Source organism: Ricinus communis, chromosome 6 (genome assembly GCF_019578655.1).
Source record: "Ricinus communis isolate WT05 ecotype wild-type chromosome 6, ASM1957865v1, whole genome shotgun sequence".
NCBI classification, from domain to species: domain Eukaryota; kingdom Viridiplantae; phylum Streptophyta; class Magnoliopsida; order Malpighiales; family Euphorbiaceae; genus Ricinus; species Ricinus communis.
The window spans coordinates 20997204-21019465 of NC_063261.1; the positions used below are offsets into that span (position 1 = coordinate 20997204).

General features: G+C 32.0%; 3 protein-coding genes across 3 annotated transcripts; 1 reads left to right on the top strand and 2 right to left on the bottom strand.

Moving 5' to 3' along the window:
* Positions 1–142: 142 nt before the first annotated feature.
* Positions 143–11251, bottom strand: LOC8259557 (probable inactive serine/threonine-protein kinase scy1). Its single transcript, XM_048376205.1, has 21 exons — positions 10920–11251; positions 10332–10430; positions 9716–9867; positions 9131–9203; positions 8881–9003; positions 8294–8402; positions 7515–7594; positions 7170–7251; positions 6192–6331; positions 6000–6110; positions 5768–5884; positions 5559–5648; positions 4410–4463; positions 4135–4209; positions 3944–4019; positions 3630–3729; positions 3445–3514; positions 2671–2744; positions 1952–2061; positions 1254–1514; positions 143–779 (listed from the first exon to the last, which is right to left on the bottom strand). The coding sequence occupies exons 1-21, from the start codon at positions 11043–11045 to the stop codon at positions 505–507; spliced, it is 2397 nt and encodes a 798-aa protein (XP_048232162.1). The 5' UTR covers positions 11046–11251; the 3' UTR covers positions 143–504.
* A 2004-nt stretch (positions 11252–13255) lies between these two features.
* Positions 13256–15647, top strand: LOC8259556 (WRKY transcription factor 55). The gene is made up of 3 exons (XM_002520826.3): positions 13256–14035; positions 14368–14499; positions 14936–15647. The coding sequence occupies exons 1-3, from the start codon at positions 13581–13583 to the stop codon at positions 15345–15347; spliced, it is 999 nt and encodes a 332-aa protein (XP_002520872.2). The 5' UTR covers positions 13256–13580; the 3' UTR covers positions 15348–15647.
* A 3518-nt stretch (positions 15648–19165) lies between these two features.
* Positions 19166–20701, bottom strand: LOC8259555 (WRKY DNA-binding transcription factor 70). Its single transcript, XM_002520825.4, has 3 exons — positions 20210–20701; positions 19995–20096; positions 19166–19786 (listed from the first exon to the last, which is right to left on the bottom strand). The coding sequence occupies exons 1-3, from the start codon at positions 20572–20574 to the stop codon at positions 19297–19299; spliced, it is 957 nt and encodes a 318-aa protein (XP_002520871.3). The 5' UTR covers positions 20575–20701; the 3' UTR covers positions 19166–19296.
* Between the last annotated feature and the right edge of the window lie 1561 nt (positions 20702–22262).

The window sequence follows — 22262 nt, forward strand, 5'->3', positions numbered from 1 at the left end:
TTACCATGTGTCTTACGCGGCTAGAGCTGCCAAATTTATGACAATACCACCGCTTCTCATGAATGCCATTTAGATATCATTCACCAGAAATATACAGTTTTGGTATTCCAGTAAAAGATGATCCCAATTACAGACAAGCAAGAAAACAACAAAAATTTTATATTTCTTTAAGTAAACTGAACAAGAGTGATATCACATTCCAACAGTCTATGAGCTTAGTAATTATATGCTCCATCTGAAAGCGAATTTGCTGCAAAATCTAATTTACGCTACAAAGCAGTCCAGCAGACAACACTTCCCTCAAAAAGAATCAAGTACAAACAACTTTTTGTAGAAAAGAATGATAATACAACTCAAATACTATATTGGGAGAAAGTAGCAGATACAACTCGAGGCAAAAGGAACTCCACTGTATTAATGTGAAGTACCACTCACCACAAAAGAAAAGAAAAAAACATTTACAGATTTTTTTCCCTTGTCTTCTTTAAGTTCTCTCTCACTAAATTACATCCCAGATGAGGATGTCCGGTTTATCCTTTGTGCACCTAACTTTAGAGCAGCAGGTTTAGTTCCCCGGCCTCTTCCAGCTGATAATGGTTTGGCTTTTGTAGTAGGTGGAGGAGCAGCGATTGCAGCCCAGGGATCATCATCATCAGCTGCTGAGGCTGCTCTAACATTCAAAGGTTTTGATGTTGTTTTTGGAGCAGGGGCAGCTATGGAACCCCACAAATCATCATCTTCATCCTTTGTCACCTTTACTGCATTTTTAGGTCGTAGACCTGTGGCTCAGGAAGTGAAACAGATACTCATGAAGCAGACTTGAATCTCTCTTCAAACAATACAATATTAACTAAAAGCCAAATGTGTTCATATAGCAAAGTGCATGACAAAAAGTGCACAGTTATAAACACTTCACTGAGGAACCGCTGGATATATCATACCACAGATAATCCAGCAATGTGAATACAAGTTCCTTCTCTTCATGGATGGTCAAGAGGTTCCACTCTTATTTTTCAATCACTCCTAATGCCAGTTTCCTACAAAATTGCTCTCCTCAAGCAATTTATTTCAGCATCTCTTTGAGTTACTAATTACTCATCCCCCAAAGCAATCCAACTCAATCATGCACACTTGAAAATGGAAACTCAAATTGATCATCTAATGCCTAGGATCATCCAGTTCCAGATGGTCAAATCATTTACTCTAGGACCTTTTACAATTTAATCAGTAGCTATATAAATGGTTGTATTTACCTTGTTGTCTTGGCTGTGAAACTGGTTGTGAGACAGGCCGCTTTTGAGCAGCTTGAATGTTAGCAAGAGCTGGAGAGGGCTTTGGCTCTTCAAGGGGTTCAATATCATCCCACCCATCTTTGTCGCTATCATGCTCTTCCTGAGTTCCATTTTCAATTTCTCCCCAGCCATCTGTTGAGGTAGGAGAGCCCGGTACTGGTTGATCAGCAAAGTCCGTGCTCGAATTTACACGGATCGGTGCTGCACTTGGAGTATCTAATACTGAGATTGCAACAAAAAATCAATATCAGATGCGAAACTACTCAATTAATGAATCAGCACATAAACTGGCGAGATGCAATGATCCATTCAATGTGCTAATTGATCAGTAGAAGTAATTATCCTCCCTTCACAAAATTAGAAAAAAAAAAAGAAAAAAAACGACATTTTAGATTATTTTACCTATAACAGTAGCCAAAGTCACTTTGCTACTAAAAAATTTTCTACTGAACCCATTTATCTACTTCCCAACTGCATTATCAAATATCAGCTCTTGGTGATATTTTAACTCAAAAAATTTTCCTTTGGACAAATTGGCATGTCCACTAAGAAAAGCAATCATCATCACAAGTACTTCCATCTCTAATTATTGGTACCTCTATAATAGAAACTTTTCCTTCATTCATAGAAAGTATTAAATAAGATATCAAGACCCATACCTGAACTGGCATTGGAGGCTGTAGAAATTAAAGGTGCATCAGAATTTACAGGAGCAAGTGAGGCTTGTTCAGATGGTTTGCCCTTCAGAGTCAAGGAGCTCATGGCCCACCTGGAAAATAAATGTTTTCAGACTCGGGCAAAAATTACAGAGGGAGTGAAAGAATTACAGTGAAATATGTTCCAAATACAACCTGACAGCAATCCACTTACCAATGGAATTAGGGATCAATGTAAATAAAAACTAAGTGAGAGAAAACAGAAAAAGCAAAACACTTGATATTCCATAACCACTTAATCCAGTGACATAAACTTGGAAGATTCAATAGAATCCGCATGCAAGTTGCCCCAAATGAAAAAGCTATATACTGACATTCACCAATTCATCACAAGAAAAAAGATATACCTTGTTCAAAATTCTGTCCTTTAATTTTTTCTGGTCAAGAAGGACCAATTGATATGCAATGTAGACTCAAAGGAGTAATTTCTGGAGCACTCTAAATCAAAACATATAAGATCCAAAATAATATATTTGAAAATTTATAACAGTGCTCCAGAAAGAAAGGATTCAGAGGCTTAGAAAAGTGGGAGAATGGTTACAGAAACAATATTGAAAATCGAGGGATTGGCTAATTCAGTACTTAAATCCCTGTTTTGGTGGGAATCAGCACTAACTGCATTTTAATGTATTCGAATATGAAAAAATCCAAAATAAACTCACCCGAGTAAACTTGCATTTCCTGGAATTGATGAAATCCCCAGAGTTGTAGCTGCACTGGTATCTCCTGCATTTGTCTACACACAACCAAAGAAAGGAAAAGAATCTGTATAAACAAAATACTATGCAATAGCAAATGTACCATATCTCAATGAATCTGAACAGATCATCACTTTGACATATGACCGAGGACATCATTGAGTGGGAAACCAAAAGGAGAAAAGACAGGCAGCAGAATGTAGTGGAAACATGTAAGTTCAGGTTACAGGTCCTTATACCATATGCTATATGCATGTTTGAAGACGTTCAATCAAACTTTTCTACCCTATAAGATTCTACCCTATAAGAGACGTAATACCAGAAGACTTATGCTCAAACCATATTATTAGCATAAGCTATCATCAAGCAGGTTGGTGCTAGAGTTCCCATAACAGCCACCAGCATAAGAATAGGACTACGTGCCAAACTGGAATTCGTGAACTCTGACAGGCCATATTTAAATTGAATGTGAGAGATGCTACAGCACAAACAACTGAACTTATGCCCTCTGACAGGGCATGTGAAAATTCAATGTGAGAGATACTACACCACAAACAGCTGTTTCACAAGGTATAGCATGGATCATCGAGGTTCAGAAAAAGTAGAATTTGGTGTATAGCTTAATATTCTTAGGACTTGACATGCAATTTGCGGTAGTATCTTAGATTTCTACATGCACATGCTGAAAACGGAAAGCACGTCAAATTATAGAAGAAAAAGAAGAATTCAAAGACGCACCTTTTCATGATACTGCTTGACTATTTGCAGGAATTGTTCAACAGCCTGAAATGCTTTTGATCGAACATCGCTGTTCAAAAAAAAAAGAAAGAGAGCAGTCTTTCATCCATATTGAAAGTAAATAACTAACGAGGTGTAATCCTCCACAATAGAAAAGAGTGTAAATAATTCATGGGAAATATGACCTGTCACCATCAATGGTAAGAACAACAACATTTGGAAGAATTCGAGTTGCAATCTCATTGATGTCATAATAAGAACTCGTGGCACACAAAGCCATTATTCCTGCCATGTTAGCAGTTCACACTGATCAGTTTTTTTACCTAGGATAAAAGTATACGATTACTCCTACTAAGTACATTAATAAAATAGGCATATATGATGGGTAGACAATGTTTAAAACCATAGAACAAGAAAGAAGGCTAGAAATATACCAGAAAAACCTTTTTGCAACAAAAATATATAGCAAACAATAAATAAAGAGATTGAATACTTGTACCTGCTCCTCTGGCAGGAGAAAATGTATCACGCAATGCACGGACTGTAAAAGCATTAATAAGCACTCTCTTCCTTGTCTGCATTGTAATATGCACCACATCAGATAACATTTCCACATAAAACAATCTAATCAATCCCTATTTATGACAAAGGAAATCATATAATAAATCATGACAACTGACTCATACTTACCCCTTCATTCAGGAAGCTAGCAATATTCCCAAGTAATATGGTGGTGTTTGTTCTAATGGCAGGCTCTTCATCAACCTACAAGAGCATACAATGTGTAATCACAAACTGCAAAACAAAAGTTCGATATTCAAGAATGAAAATAAAAGGAAACTAAGTTACTAAACCGCATCAAAAGGTACAGAACCGAAATTAATATGGCAATAAAGTCTAAATGATGAACTTATAAACCAAATCTGACAGAAGTCTATGTTATCAAAAAGTAAATAACTAAATACCTGTAACTTCGAAAGATACTTCAACAAGGTGCCTGAAATGGTACGTTGAGAAAGCTGCAAGATCAGATCAAACAGAAGAACATTCAGGATGGAGTCGGCAACCACAGTTAAGTTATCCAATTGAGATAGGATCATACGATAATCAATAAGCCAATTTAGATGGGCAGCATAAAATCAAACAAAAGCACAAGATGCAAGACTTGTGATTAAAACATAGCATGAAGAAGTGTGATTTGTGAGCAACAAGGAACCATATTGCAACACAATTACACAAACCATAACATATAATCCATTCAGCAAAAGGCCCACATTCTCAATCACTCAGGACCAGTAATAAAACTCATTCTCTTAGTTTTTTTTGCTCCATCTAGGTCCCTACATTCATCAAATTAAATATCTGTCAAACATTTTAACCCCTTGCTCTGCTTTCTTTCCTTCAAGCATGCCTTTACCGAGTCCGCAATAATGAAAAATTGCTATGCTCTTACCATGACATAAAGCATCATAAGTAACATTCTCATATCATATAGAAGCCCCCAGTAAGTGCTTCGAGTTCAAGCACATCTCTGAATACCCATCCCATAGCTACTTTTGCATTGCTGGTCATAATCTGCTATTCCTATATCAGCATATCACTTCTCAAATCATATCCTTTCCAGGCCACTTGATAAGCATAAAGACTTTCCAGATTCTGTTCCTTTCCAGACCACCTGATAGAGCAAAAAGACCCTCTAGAATCTCTCCTTAATTTGACAAGTTAAGACCTACCTACAGATGCTCAAAAAGTACTCCTCTTCTTCCATGATGATAATTCTACTCGCAACATCATAATCTCAGAGAGGATACTCAATCTTAAACTGAGAAACTTCCAAATATAATGAATAAAAAATCTACATTTAAAACAACCAACTACCAAACATTTTGGATAAGCTATTATCATATTAATCTTATTATTCAGATAAGGGGTTACGAGAGAAGGATTCCAAAACCGATAGGGACATGCAACAGAAATAAATGGATAATCAAATCTGACTATTACAAAAATACTAACAAGATCTAGAAGTCACATTAATAGAACAACGAGGAATTACATATAGTTATCAAACATTATTAAAAAGCAAAGATACAATGCAAAAGTATCAAAAGTACCTTGGGTGCCAAAACAAGCATCGATTTCAGGGTCAATTCACGGAGAAAAGCAGATGTATCAGAAAACCCAGTAGCGACATGAGGATAGACCTAGTCACAATAACTCCAAATAAGAGATATAGAATTTACAAACGCTTCCAAAGTAAAGCTAATTCGCTTAAATCAAAGGGAACAATGAAGTAACTGTCCTTTAAACACTAACTGCTTACTTGCTCATCAACAACTTGTGCTGATAATGACTCTCCATATTGATCTATATGCTGCAAAAGACTGACTCGAATGGCACGGTCATTTGAGGCAAACAGCTTCACTATTGTTGGCAATACCTATAAATAGAAGCAAGGGGAAAAAGCTTATCCCTGTCAGAAGAAAATAAAATGCCAGTTATAAGAGCATATGCTCACAAAAGAAAAAAGAAAAGGAAAGAAAAAAGAATATGACCTTAGCACTAAATTCTTCAGCCGAAAGCCAAGAACCCATTTTCAACAATGCAGTCAAAGCAGGGGCAGCAGCAGAACCAAATTCGAGGGAAGAAGCTAATAGAGGAAGCAGCTGTAAATACACAAGATAAAATGACAATGGGAAAGGCGTGGAGTAACACCTAATCTAAACATTACACATGACTTTTCCCACCTTTTTCAGCACAATTTGGCGAGGTAGCTGCTCTGCTAAATTTGGAAGTTTGCGGAAAAAGGTATCCTTCTCAACACTGTCTTTCAAAGTAAGAATTTCCATGAAATGTATAGTGTCGACCAACTTATTTTGAAAGTATTCTGCCAATAAACCAGTTGCAAACTTTAGTAATGAGGGAAAAGAAGAGCATGAAGATGAAAGCTTCCAAAGAACCAAAACACATAAAGAGACACAGACATCTCACTCGATGAAATCCTTTTGAACGTGAGATATATTTGTAAGCATAAAAAATAAATAGATGAAGGCAAACATCTTACTATAGATATCGGTTACAAATAATTGTTGTCTGTCTAGAAAATAACCTCATTTGATATACATGTATAGTTAATATAGGAATGAGGCTTTCATTGTGTAAACAAGAAGATCTTCCATGTTATAATCTCCTAATTTCTCTCTTGTTAGGAAGCAAGATCAAATAATGTTCCTTCATGCACATACTGAAAATTGAACATGCATTTCTCTCCTTTCTCCAAAAGCCAACAGAAGCATACAAAAATGGCCAGAACAGCAGCCTAAGCATATAGCTATAAAAGTTAAATGCACAATAATGACCTATTTGTTTACTAATCTCAGTGAATGAAATTTTGGCTTCAATAAAATATTGTACAAAGACCTTCCACAATTATTTTCATTTAAGAAAGAAAGGTATCTTGCAATAAGTAACATTTTCAAAGATTTACACTTTACTGGTGAAAACCTGAAGGACCAACAATCACCTAAATAAAACATAACAAAGTACAGTTAACAACATGTCTAAAGTCATTGACCATACAAATACAGAATGTTCCATGTTAGACAGTAAGTGAAACAACAAGAATTACAATAGACTAAAAACTGATAAAAGAAATAATCTCATACTAACTCTATGTAGGCCTATGAATTTCATAAAGATACAATGAACTCAAAATAAGAACCCACCACCGTTTTCTATAAGCTTTGAGGTATTCATCCTGCGAGAGGGCATAGAGCTTAGTAGCCGCTGGTAATCCTGAAGCAGCGACTGTAATGCAAGAAAATACACAGATGCAAAATAAAATGAATACTCAGATGAAATCCAAGCAACTTATGAAAACATGATGAAATGCACACACAGAAACCAAGAAAACGAATCTGATACTATCAGATTTTCAAACTGAATAAATATATTAAACACTTTGGTGAAGTAGTTTAAGAAATGAAAAGAAGAAAGAAGAGGACCAAGATCTCAGATCCAGAAACATCCAATAAATACTCATGAATTCATCTTTGACATAGAAGGCAAACCTTTGGAATAGAACCAGTGTTGCGAAGCTCCTCTGTTTTCCCTAACTTCATTCCAGAAAAGAGTTCATAAATAAAACAACCTACCAATTAACAACAAAAAAGCAGAAGAAAATGATTAGCTCAAGCACTCAACCTGTATTGGGAAAAAATGAAGAAAAAGAACATAATCCTCCATATAGAGAAAAAATTTTACACACACTACAGTTAAAAAATGTTAGATCACAAAGTTCATCCCACATTTTCTAAAATTCAGTTGCAAGTGGAAAGTTAAATAATGCAGAATGTTAATAGGGGTACACAATGGCAAAAGTATAATCCACCAAAATATGCAATATAGGGAGTTAAAAATGTGGAATAAAATATAAACAACAAAAGGAAAAAATAAAACCAAAGGGAACCAAAAAATGGAGACAGATTCAAAGTCACTTCTTTAGCAACTTCTCCTCTTTGGTCTATGGAACAACCCATGACCGCAAGTGAAGTCACAAGCGTGTTTTCCTATAAAAAAATAAAATATTAGGCGACGAGAAGTTTTCTAAGGAAATTGATCACATGGTTCTCAAGGAATACAAGAAATAAAGAAGCCATTGCACTTTATGTAACAAATTCAAATCAGAGAAAATTCTATACATGTAGGTTCAATATCATGGTCAAAGCAGCTAGAATCTTTTTGTAGAAAAATAATGTTTAAGTTCAATAATTATAAGAAAAAAATTACATTAGAACAGTTTACAGCAAAATACAACTATTTGCAGAAAACCAGAGCAACAAGAACTTACCCAAACCCCAAGAATCAATGGCCCAAGTTGGAGATTTTCTGATGGAAACCCAGTCAGACTTAACTAACTCCATCGGTTTGTATTGTGTTCCAATAAGCCATTCATATTGCTGATGGAAAAAGAATCAACTTAAATAAAACAAATAATATGTGTAATGCATCCAATTCTAACCACTGCATAGTCAGTCTCATAAAGAAATCCGCAATGAACCATAAAACAGCACCAAGAAGTAACAGCAAATAGAATACAATTTAGTATTCATCATCACAAAGAAAGTACTAGTTGCGAAAAGAACAATTGTGCTAAAAAGTGTATATGTAAGTATTAAGTGAAACATTTCACTTATAAAAACAAAAAATGGAGGCTGACAGAGTAATACAAGTTCCAGAACCCAAATTACTCAAACAAAATTCCAGGAGGGAGAAAAGAAATGGAAGAGAGCTGATCGCTAATGTTATTTAATACGCAAAAAACAGAGTTTTCTTCCGAAATGAGGTTCAGCAGTTATTAAGTATGCAACAAACTAATGTATGCTACACAGTAGGAGATAAAAAAATGCTTTAATTGCTCACTCCCAAATTGATTACCAGCATAGGACCAGTTGCAGTTTCATTATTCCCATCAAATTCGGATAGAACATCAAAAGCATGCAGCTTCCAATCTAGAGTTGGTGTGACAACAATACTGGCCATGCAGACATTACCATGAACCTGTGTCCAGAGAAAAGGAGAAAATATTTTAAGAATTCGAAAATAAAAGAAAGAAAGTAAGAAGGAAAGAGAAAGTAGACTATGCTATTATTCAATAGTGATATATTAAGCAGTTAAGAATACTTACAAGTTTGCAATCATTATTTAGAAAGCTCACAGCTTTAGCTATCTGGTGGAGCCCCCAAGCATAATACTCATCCCTGCCAGCAAAATAATTATAAGAAGTAAAAATTGGTAATAGAAAGAATAAACTCATAGGTAATTGATGGCTTGGAATAGCTCTAAAGTCTAAACAGACCCAATGATGAAAAAAGATCCAATCGAATCTCAATTAGTTTGAGCAATTGTAGTTAAGGCTTACATGGGCCATGTTTGTGATTCAAGCTTTTAACAATTATATGTAATATAAGTTTCTACCACATCATGCAAAGACATAAAAGCATTGTATATCCATAAGCAAGTAATGATAGAAGCAATTTGATTAAATCTATTCAAAAGTACAAGATGCTGGAATATGGCAGGGTTCTATTCCTGTGAGTACGTGAATAGAAGCCAATGAACAATAACAAAATTAACGTATGGATTAATGGAATGTATAGATGAATCATGCTAAGAATGATGGCCAATTCATAAACTAGATTATTCTATTTGCAGCATTAAAAAGTTACATGATAAATGAAAGCAAAACTATAATAAACTAATGCAATTATACCTTTGTGTGCCTTCTAAACCCAGCTCCTTGATCTTTTCAGATAATGGCATAACAGGCTCAGTCACCATATAAATAGTGACCTTTGAGGTAGAACCATCAAAAGTTTCAACCTCAGTACTGTGTAGAAATGATAGAATATTCGGATGCCTAACCTGAGAAAAGCCAAAGCAGCTTTTTATGGTGGTGCCTTGGGGGACAAATTCCAAAAGTAGAAAAATTACAAATGCCACAGTCAGTCCTCATCAAGGAGAAGTCAAAAAGGACAGGGTTCAAATAACTTCTCTGTAAAAAGTACAATGTAGCAAGGCAAGGGGAAAAAGAAAAACATGTGTATTTTGGTAAAGCTAACCCTAAAAGCTGTTGCTCTCTTTCTCTTTCAAGTTTCTTATTTCTCTCAAAATTAAACAAACCCCTAACTACTACAATAACTAAATCTAAATGATTGAGTGTAGCAGGAATTTTGTGCGAGTAGCAGAAAGATAGGCATACAAGACTAATAGAAATTAATGCAGAAGTCTCTATCAGAGAATTAAAAAAATTTAGTATCATGGATGGTATTAGTGTACCAATAGAATTAGGAAAAATAGAGCAGCAATAAAGAAGTTCAAAAGCTTACAGTGCGAAGACGCTTGACACCATTACGGCCTGCTGCTAAATGTCCATCCTGAGCATTACTTCCAGAAAGAGAAAAAACTGAGACTGGAGATCCATCATCCTGAAAATAAAACCAATAAGCAAGAAGAAGTAGATCAACTTTGATGAAGAGAAAAGTGTTTAGAGAAGGCCAACATTTAGCATCACTAGCAGAAGTAAATCCAAAAGAGTAAAGGCAGGACAGAAGACAGTGATAGAGTCCAGCATGGTAGAGAAGGAAGATATTTCATCTGACCATCATTTCATAAATCATCACAGTGTAATGTATGTGTAAAAATAAGAAGTCAAACATTGCAGTGCCATCTAAGAGAAATCAAGAATGTTTCAATCTACGTTATGGAAGCAGCATGCTTATACTTTGTTAGGCAAGCAATTCTCAACTGAAACCTAAATAACGACTCATGGAACAGCATCAAACAATTATGATGGCCAGAAGAAGATAGATAATTTAAATAGTAGATATTGGTTAAACATTTGACATTTGAAAGAAAAGAGATTAGAGAATCATAAAAGTGAAGAAGGTAGGTAATTGCGTAGTGAATGGAGATACTTTGGAGGTGCCGCGATGATGAGTCCAGGAGCCCCAAGCAGAAGGGTAAGGTTCGCCGATGTTGTAAGGAAGATCTTTCACTCCTGTTCCAGATCCACCAACTACTCCCTTCAAGAATTTTAACATCTTTCTTCTTCTGCTTCTTCTATGCTGTGGAATTGCCGATCTCCAATATGGAAATTGGAAGACAAGCTTTTGATTCGACTGCTCGATTCGATCTCAATTGTTTTACCACTTTTAGTTTTAACAACTGTAGGCCTACTTTTGGGCTACTTTCTGTATGGACGTTTTTTCCAGTACGAGTTGGGTTGGGTTGAGTTTTTCTTTTTTCTTTTCCATAATTTCACAATTCATTACCCGGTGACATATATATTTTAGTTATTAAATTTTTTTAATTATTTAAAATAAATATATTGATCGATTAAGTTAAAAATTAATTTTTATAAATATAAATTAATTCTTTAACTTATTTTTTTTATTATTTGAAGTGGTTCAAATTATTATTTTTGTTAAGAAAGATAATAACACGACCGAAACGATTTAAATGAAGAATTTAGAACATTATACATAATCGAAAGTATCTATTATACAGCAGATGATGATGGAGCTTAGACTCAAAATACTTTGCCAACACAGATAGTATGTACATGAATAGGATGGTTTTCACCTTACCTAATTAATTTTGGTGGCCTCAACATGGGATTGTTAAATAATATATTAAAATTAATATGTGTGGTTTTATGTGCTTTGAATTGAATATACGAATTTTTTGGCTAAAATATAAATCATTTTTACTTTAATAAAATACATAATTATTTTCTTCATTAACAAAAAAAAAACAATTATCCTAAATAAATTTCTTAAGAATACAAAAAGGTTAATAATTTATATAAACTATATTATTAATAAATATATTATTTATTTTATTTTATATAAAAAATATGCTTTTAAAATATTTATATATGATTTATATAAAAAATGTGTGAGATTTACTATTAAAATTTAAATGTAATTTTTTATTTTTTATTAGATTAACATATATAATTTTTTTTCAAAGTATCTATTTTATATGCATGAACCAGTGTTATATATTTAATGAATCTCAAATAATATTTTAATGAACTTGTTAGTTATAATCTACGATTAATGAATCTGTATTATATATTTAATAAACTTTAAGTGATACTTTGATAAACCTGTTGCTAATGGTGAATTTTTTGATTATAACCTATGATTAATGAATTTGTATTATATATTTGATGAATCCCAACCGATATATTGATGAGCCTGAATTAATACATTGATAAACCCTTTGATTATAATGTTTTCTATGCATAGAAAATCTATTTTTTTAGTTTTTGTTTTTTATAATTATAATCTTTCACTATATATGGGTACAAAGTCTATTGCAAAAGAAAACTTAAAAGAAGAGACAATTTAAGTTTAAAAGTCTTATGGAGCAAAGATTACAAAGCCTCACCTACACACATGTATCTTTGTTTCCTCCTCATTACAAAGTCAATATCACAATCTTCCTTTTTATTTAAAATCAAAGAAGAACATAATGGAGATTATGAGAAATCCCAACAGATTTAAATCTATATATTAATTGGACCGACAATAAAAAAAAATCATTAATTTTAATTTATAATAAGGAAAAGAATTCAAATCTTCTGTACAATTAGAATAGCAATGTACATATATTTGTCCGACTGAATCATAATTGGTTTTGATCTATGATTGGATGATTACATTACAGCTGATTGTATTGATAGATGTAATGAGCACCAATTACGATGTACGTACAGCAAACATACATTTTTCCCTTTTAATTAAGATTCAGGCACCTGAGCATTAAGGGTTCTCAAGGAAACAGACTACAAAGCCTGGCTTTTCCATTTTTTACCTTTTGTTTTGCATGTAATACAGCAGCAACATATAATACAGCATTTTGAATCCTTATATTCATATTCATAGCATCAAAATTAGGCCAATGATCACGGAGTAATTCATTTGGAGACTTATTCACCACCTTTACACACGCACAGGGGACCCAGGAATCTTGACCTGTTTTTGCCCAAGTCACGTTGCTATGACCTCATGACCTAATATTGAAGGGCTCGATCACTTTACCAATCAATTAATACACTAATTTAAACCCCATATACTCTTACTGATAAGTTATTTTATCGACCAGTTTATAGATGCATATATATTTCCATTTGAACAAAATTTTAATTTCTTCATTTGAAACTCAAAAGGACTATGAACAGGTACTGTTGGTTAGACCATAAAACATAAGGAGAACCTAGAAGGGGCAGAGATAATATTGATTGGTCATAGCTTCCGAGTTAGGAAAATTCTTCCAGGTCTAAAACAAAGCAAGTATGTGGGTATGTCTTTTCCCATGGCTAGGGCATGGTCTTCTTCTAGACTGAACCACATGCTAAGGAGACCATGACTTGGTCATATTTTCCAATTAGTTCCTTCCCTTTCCTTTCTGTACCGTGTAAAAGAAACATAAATACTTTGAATACTTTTTCCTGATGATTCTCTCAGAAGAAAGAATTCCAGCACCAGCATATATAGAAGCAAACCAAAAACCTCCATGAATTCCACTATAACTTTGTCCTTTTCTGAACTAATCAAAGCTAACTAGCTATGGATGAGTTCATTTCTTTAATCCTTCATGGTATCAAGTTAGCTAAAGATCTTGAACCAAGCCTACGAAACTTAGCTACCCAACAAGACATGCTCTCCAGGTTAGATGGTATTATCAGGGTTTTCATTACTGCTAAGGAAAGTTTAAGGGCTCAAGAACCCAGTTTGTACCATCAAATGTTGTTTCGTGAGCTCGGGCTGCAGCAACATAATCAGGTTGATCCGAGCTTACAGGAGCAGTTGCTAAGGGCTAAATCAATGATGGAGCTGTTTCAAATGCAAGGGTCGACGTCGCTAGAGAGAAAGCAGCCATCATCATCATCATCATCAGGTGGCGGCGGCAGGATGGATCATTTTGTGTCAGGTGGAGGTTTGGCTATGGAATTGGGTGGCAGCATGGATGTTCAGCGGAGGATGCCTTCGTCATCAATTTCATTGCAAAGACTGCGAAGAAGGTTAGAAAAGACCTCCATCAATTGCTTTCATTTTTAATTTTCCTGAACATATCATTAGTATTATATGACTTGTGTTTAACGTGGGAATGCTTTGTTCCAAGAAATACTTTTTAGTTAGTAACATGCGAATTGCCGAAAGGAAAATATATGTTTGAAAAAGGAAACCCCGCGTTTCGTGGAAAAGGACCACCAAAACAATTTCCTACGTACATTTCTATATTATGATATGAATTAATAGATTATATCAAAGTAATTAAGTGCATTATTCTTCATTAAATAGATTACATAATGTTAATGCAAGCTTATGGGAAATACTTATCTTCAAATTGTAGGAAGGATGAAGGAGAGAAACGGACAGAGAGGGTACCTGCCCCAAGGATGGGAAATACTGAAATCCCACCTGAAGATGGTTACACCTGGAGGAAATATGGCCAGAAAGAAATATTAGGATCGAAGTACCCAAGGTATCCATTTCCTTCTCTACAATTAACTGACATATTCAAGCCTCAAATCCAATTATATTTTTGTCTTTCTTTTTTACTTTGTAGACACTATAATTAATTTAAGGTCATTGATTTGAAAATTGAAATCATATTTATGTATATGAACTTAGTAGCAGCTAGTGTCCATTATTTTCATGCCAATTTTTACCAAACGATTTCTTCAAAGCAGAGATATTGACTCAGTTTTGGAAGGAGTCATTGACTGACTAATACCAATGTCCAAAATGAATTGATTAGTTAATGTAGATGGATCCTTTTCCATTCCTGCCAAAGAAAATGGACTGCCTTTTTGCAGACTTCTTCCTTGGAAAAATCAAAGGACTTTAGAATATGTTATAAAAATATATGTGTATAACATTTGTCCTTTTGGTCCATATATATGGACTATCACTTTCAGGAGCTATTACAGGTGCACCCACCAAAAATTGTATCATTGTCCAGCCAAGAAACAAGTCCAAAGACTAGATGATGATCCCTACACCTTTGAAGTTACATATCGTGATGACCACACTTGCTACATGTCCGCCACAGCACCATCCATTCCACCATCACAGGAATTTTCACAGGAGATGATGCCTGCCCATCAACCCCCACCATGGCTGGAATTTAGTTTGGGTGCTGGCGGAAGTGGTGGCAGCAGTAGCAGTACTTGTGCAGGTCCCTCCCCGACAACCACCGTCCCTGAATTCCCTGTAGCAGATTTGGCTGATGTTATGTTTAACTCTGGTAGCAGCAGTGCTAACAGCATGGAGTTGATCTTCACTACTTCCATGGAAGATAAATGGGACCAAGGGGACAAGAATAATTGATTATTACCATAACAATAGCACTGTATATGGTAAATAAACATTTTTTTTTATTTTTTTTGGGAAATTGCTAACGAATTTGAACCACATTCTTTTATTAGCAACTTTCTTCGGTACCTGCAACTTCTATTTTAAGGCCGAATTAAATTTAAATGTTAATTGAATTGTAAAACACACATCTAAGAAATATTCATTCTTCTCCAAATTCCCAATCAAAGTTGATGTCTTCATCAACTCATTTCCCTGTGTAACAACCTACAACTTAATCTAATAAATATTGTCTGTTTTAGCTCTTTCAAGCCTCATACTTTTATGTTTTTAGTGGATTTGAGAATATCTATTTTGAATTTAAGTCATTAATGTAACTTTATATCTTAAAATTACTGTCCCATATAAACCGATAAATATTGATATTATTTTAATTTTAATAATTTATTAATATAATTTAATATTAGATTAGTCAATTATATATACTATTTAGTTTTTTATCAATGAAATATATTATTTTTATTTATTTTTAAAATTTAATTAGTGGTACTTGACAACTACAAAATTTTAACTTGTATAAATAATTAAAAATTATATATAAATTTATTAACAAATTTATATTAGTAGAACAACATATAAAATAAAAAAATAATTTAAAATAATATTAATTAATAGTATATAAATAAAAAATAGACTTATAATATTACTCTAGCAAACCCTATCTTAAAATGCTATCATTTACGGATGCATCTTACCATTGAATCTTTTTTTATTGGCCAAACTGTCACCGTCTCTGATTTCTAATATTATATTTTGATGGATAATTTAACTTTATGATTAAATATTTTAGACAATAAAGTAGTCATTATATTAGTGTATTGTGGAGACTGTTACTATCATTTTTAATATTTAATTCAAATATTAGAATAACACTCTTTTTATTTTGTATAGAATTACATTTAATACAAATAATAAAATTTATTAAATTAACATTTTAAGATTCTTTTCTAATAGAGTTCTAAAATTTTAGAAAATTTTCAATATTATTAATTATACTTATAAATTAATAATAAAAATACAATTATTATGCTATTTGTTAAAATTATAGTTATTTCTTAATTAGAAAATAACTCGTTGACATTTATATAAATTAATAGTAAAAATGCAATAAACATAAAATCTTTAAATATATATATTTTTATTTAAATTTTAATGGTCGTAAATTACATAACGAGAAAATCAACGCCTACTATAAATCTGACACATTATAAAAATAATAAATTTTCACCCATTATAATGGATATTGGTTAGATTGAATATTTAAATCCATGCTTCGCAATTTGACATCTATATTGCATTTCTATCATGTACTTTATAAAGTAGTTAATAATATTTTAATTATAATGAATATAATTATTTAATGATGTTTATATTAAAAAATTGGCAACATCTAAAAAATATATAATAATTCATTTTGAGGAAAGTCTATTCAAAATAAATTATAGGTGAATAAAAAATTAATACTCTATGTGTGTTGATATGAAAAAGTCATATAAAATGCCAAAAGTTATATGATAAAAGTCATGGATTAATAATGAAATAAATTATGATATAATAAAGATCATGAATTAAGTTTAATTAATCATAATATATCAAAGGTATAAAGATATATCAAAAATCATTTTCTACATTAGTCATTTTTATATATATATTAACCATATTGTTTTTATTCAAAATGAGAAAAAAATATTTCTCTTTTCTCTTTTTTACTTTCAAGTGTGATAGAACTCAAACATATTTTAAGTTCGCTTTTACAATTTGTCTGAGTTGATTCGTTACATCTTAAAAAATAGATATCATACTATTATCAAATATCAATAATGCTTTAAAGAGATTGTATAATGTATAAACTTCAAAATTCTTACTATATTTGTCTTAATTGTTCTTTACTGATATGTCGATATGACTATATTACTGTATTAAAATTTATGCTTTATTTTCTCATTAAATTTAAAAAATTTCAAATTATTAACACCTTATTTCTTTTACATTGGTATCCTATTTTATATTGTCTACACATTTTTACATTACTAACAAAACAAGAATGGATGAACAAGCTCCACATATTTGTTTTGCTGGTGTGAAAAGCAAAATTGAGTATCTAAGTCTTAATCTTTGCTCTCTTCAATGGATTCTTATTTTCTTGGTCCGACATGGGCTAAGCAGCCAGCTTCTTTATCTTTGTTATACACATTCATGTCGGGAATGTGAGATATTTAATTTTTATTTTTATTTTTAGTGAGAAATTATGAAGCAGAAAATATCTAAAGAGTGCATAGATAAGATAGTAAAATTCTCTTTTAATTTAAATAAGGTTTCGAGTTCGAACCTTGTGTGTATTAACTGTGTTAAAACTCTTGAGAAAGAGTCCTACCCGACGTGCTCAAAAAATTAACAAAGGAAAAAGTATAAAATAAATTATCATATCTAAATGAGAAGTTTCAAACACTAATTATCGAACAACTAAGCTAAAACTTGGTGGCTAATGGATAGTTCAACTTCTTTTAATTGAAAAGTGACGAATTAAACTGCAAGTTAATAGGCCATCGGATCAAATGTAAGACCCACATGCATGAATATAATTTATAAGAACCTTTCACCGGTCTTCGAGAGACTAAGTCACTAGTTTCCTAATGAAAGAATGTTCTATAGTCCATTTAATTTATACTTTTTTTTTTTTTGGTTCAATATTATATTCCTCAACTATAAATAGTTTTTAAAAAGTGGTTATATGTGAATCTCTATATCAAAAACCCCACTCCAATTTGATTGAATTTTATCTTCACTGCTTAAATTGAATTTGATAATCTATTTTTTTTATATATAATTCTATATATGTAACTTGATAAATTATTCTTTATATATGTTGTGCTTTCGGTGATTTTTTTTTTATTCACAGGAAGCTGACAAAACTCTAAAACAGGCCTTAAATATATATATATATATATATATTTTAACGAATTTGATCAAAATTTAAATTAATTTGATTGAACTCTAATTATAAATATACTTTATATTGTCACAATAGATAAAAACAATAAAAGTGTAATTATAAAAATACATATTTCACCTTTAAAATTTATAACTTCTCATATTAACTATCTGTATTATATTAGTGTGTTTGAAAACATGAATTTAAAATTAAATAACTCTTTTGACATTATTGTTTAATTGTTAGATCAATTTTATTAAAATAGATCACAATCTGACGACAAAATAATAAAATTAGAAATTGTTCAATTTTAAATTTATATTATAAAACATAGGTAATATATAATAATAATAATATATTAAAATAAAAATAACTGGATTTTTATAAATTGGAAACGAATTATGACAATATATTTTTTAACAAATAAAAGATTATTTCAAAGGGGACCACCGGAGATGCAATTTCACATCTCTTTTTTGGTCACTAAACAGTCCCATTACCAAATTTCCACTTAATCCTTTAAATACGTTTCCCTGTCCTTTTTTTTTTTTTTTGTTAATAAAATAAAATAATTGGACTTCAATTTTGGTGAATGGTGACTATCATTGACTGCACTATTCAATGGGGCAATTTTGTTTTGTTGAAACATGTTTGTACCCAAACAAAATTCATAATCAACTTTCATTTGATTTTGTATATGATCAAATATCCGATATTGTAGTCTTTTCACTAATTAGATGTCTCCAATTATGATTGTATTCATCTTAGTTAATAGAGTAGTTGAGATTATATATCATTATTTTTCAGAGTTTGTCAATTATGAGCAGAAGAGATTTAAGGATATTGAGAAACAAACTACTTATTATTACATTATGGTTTCTTGATGGTTTTTGTTAATTAATATAAATGATCTGCTGATACTAGATTACTAACTATATACACAAATTAAGGACAGCCTTATCTGCCTATAGCTTAAAAAATTCCACTTTCATCAAAACGAAAATCATTATCAAAATCAATAGATTTGACCACAAAATCCATGTCCAGACTCTGACAAGTCGCCTCCATAGAACTTGCTGCTGTATAATCAGAACGCAGGTTCGCTGCCTCAGTTGATTCGAGTGCCACGAAATCTTTCCACATGATAGAGTCCAGAGATGGAAGATTATCAGTTAGATCGCTCGGGGTTTCTGCTTTATATTCTTGCTTTGTTGGATGGTGGTGATGATCAAGTACACCAGTAGGAATATTCTTTGAATCGGAAGCGATGACCATGTAACTGGGTTCCCAAGGATTATTATCAGAAACTGTTGTGATAGTTTGTGGATACTTGAGAATATCGCTGCAGGTGTGGTGCCCAATGTAAGTTGTGCAGTACATTTGTGGATCTTCTTCCACTTTCTGGACTTGTTTTGTTGCTTTGCAACCTCGATCGTACTTGTGGATGCACCTGAAGTAACTCCTGAACATCAAAACAAATGTGGGATCACCATTAGTAACAGGGAAATCCCACCGCAAAACCCACCAAAAAGACAGAATTTTCCACACCTCTCTTTTCTTGGTTTCTTTACGGACTGTCTCCATTTATCTTTATTTTTAAGGTTCCCCATAAAATATGACAAAGAAAGTAAAAAAGAAAGCGCCTTTTACACAAGGATAAAGATTCGTACCTTGGGTACTTAGCATTGAGGATCTCCTTTTGCCCATATTTTCTCCATGTATGAGCATCTCCTATTGCAGCAGAGACTGTTGTCCATGACAGGGAAGTCTTTCTGCAGGCAACCATTTTGTATCAACTCTTTGGGAACTAAGTTAGAAAAAAAGAAAAAGAAAAAAGAAAATTCTCACAAGATATTTAATCAATAAAGAAATTTCAATTACTTACTTTCTCCTGTAACAACCCCTCCTGTTGGCAGTAGGTTTCCTCCTGCTCTCCCCGGAATTTTCAGACCTCCGGTCGTCACAACAAACTGAGTCCGCTGGTGAAGCTGCTAGATTCTGACAAACCTCAACAGAATCACAAGTAGTAACCAGGGAAAGAGCCTGTGTGAAAGATGCTAAGATCTTGAGTAGAAGCTCATATTGATGAGCCTCGGTTGTAAGAAAACAATTTTCTCCATACGGTTTCTTGAGGAGAATTTGAAGTTGGGTTGCAAATTCTTGGCCTTGAACAAGCTCTTTCGCTACCCTTTCCTTGTTGGCTGACAGTTTATCAGGCGAAGAAGACGATCCCATCATTGGAAGAATCATACCAAATGGCTTATGGGCGGAGAATATCTAACACTAATACTATATAAAAAAGCAGAGAGCAGAAGAGATAATGGATTGGATTGGGTTTGATGATGATATTCTTTGAAAAAAAGGTGCCTGGAATGATATGGAGAAAGAGAGAAGTAAACTATAGGAAGATTACAGGAAGGAGGCATGATAATGAAAGGGTTCATGGGAAGGAAAATTCCACAAACAAAAATGCTGACAAGGGGTATGTGACGTTTTTTATCGTGATGCAATTTCTGACGTTTTCTACCTCTCCCTTCTTCTTTATCTTCCATCCTTTCTTTGTCATGTATGCTTGGAAAAAGAGAGAAAGGAAAAGAAAAACAAGAAGAAAATTAGATCGCTGTTCTTTTGTTTCTTTAATTACTGGAGGGATATTTTATTTTAAATTAAATTAATATATATATATATATATATATATATATATATATATATATATATATATATATATATATATATATATATATATATTAAGCATGCTCATATGCAATATCAATGCTAAAAGAAGGTGACATGGTTTGGTTACAAATTGACCAAACCCATTTCGGAATTTGCTTGACTAGAGTGAAAATCCACTTATGAGAATGAATAGTCATTGAAAACAAGAGAACAGCCTTTTTTGTTTCTCTTTATATATAATAAGAATATAAAAACTGAAGTGGCTTAATGGCCGACAATGGACATATACCATAAGAATAAGATATTTGAGTTGAATCTCCAATCTGAAAATTACCCTCAAATTGGAAACTATTCAGGTTCACTTATTACATCCACATTCCTTTATGCTATTTTACGATTTGAGTTTACATGTGAGGGTTCTCTATTTAAGTAAAAAACTTTAATATATATTATGAAACATTCTCATGATTGTATTTGCATTTCACATAAATAATATATATATGCACCTTAGGTTATATTGATACGTTAAGAAAAGTATTTGTTGTATTGAACAACTAAATTATATATATATTATTCATGTAATATTTAAAAGGTTTACCTTTTACACATTAGAACTTATTTATTAAACTTTGAAATAGTTGATATATCCATCAATTAAAAAGTATAAATCAAACACATTATAAGAGGTATATTATGAGATCCATGTAAAAGAAAAAACAGAAATTCTTGATATATAAATCTTCTTTTTCTTTTTATATGTATGCTTAATTTCTAATATATAAAATTTTTATTTTGGGATGCGTACTTACTTTTAACACATGAAATTCAAGTTTATACGTAATTTATAGTTTTTTCTATTAATTTATTGATTCATAAGTTGCATTTCTGATTAACACTGACTCTAATCCTAAAAAAAAGTACATTAATTAATAAATAGTTTTCTAATTAGATAATAACACTAATTCTATCCTAAGAAATAGTATAATAATTGTAATTCTAGAAAATAATATTTTATATTATATTTTTAATATTATATTTAATAGTAAATTAATCTTTAATTATATAATAAAATTTTAACTCTAAAAATAGTAATGTTAATTATATTGATATATTAATTTATATAATATTAAAATTAATTAATTAATAATTTAGTATTATTGCATTAATAAAATTTTAGAATTTTAAAAATATTAAGAAGATTTAGAAATAGTTAGCTTGTTATTATTTTTAAAATTTTATAAATTAATATTAAATATTAGAAA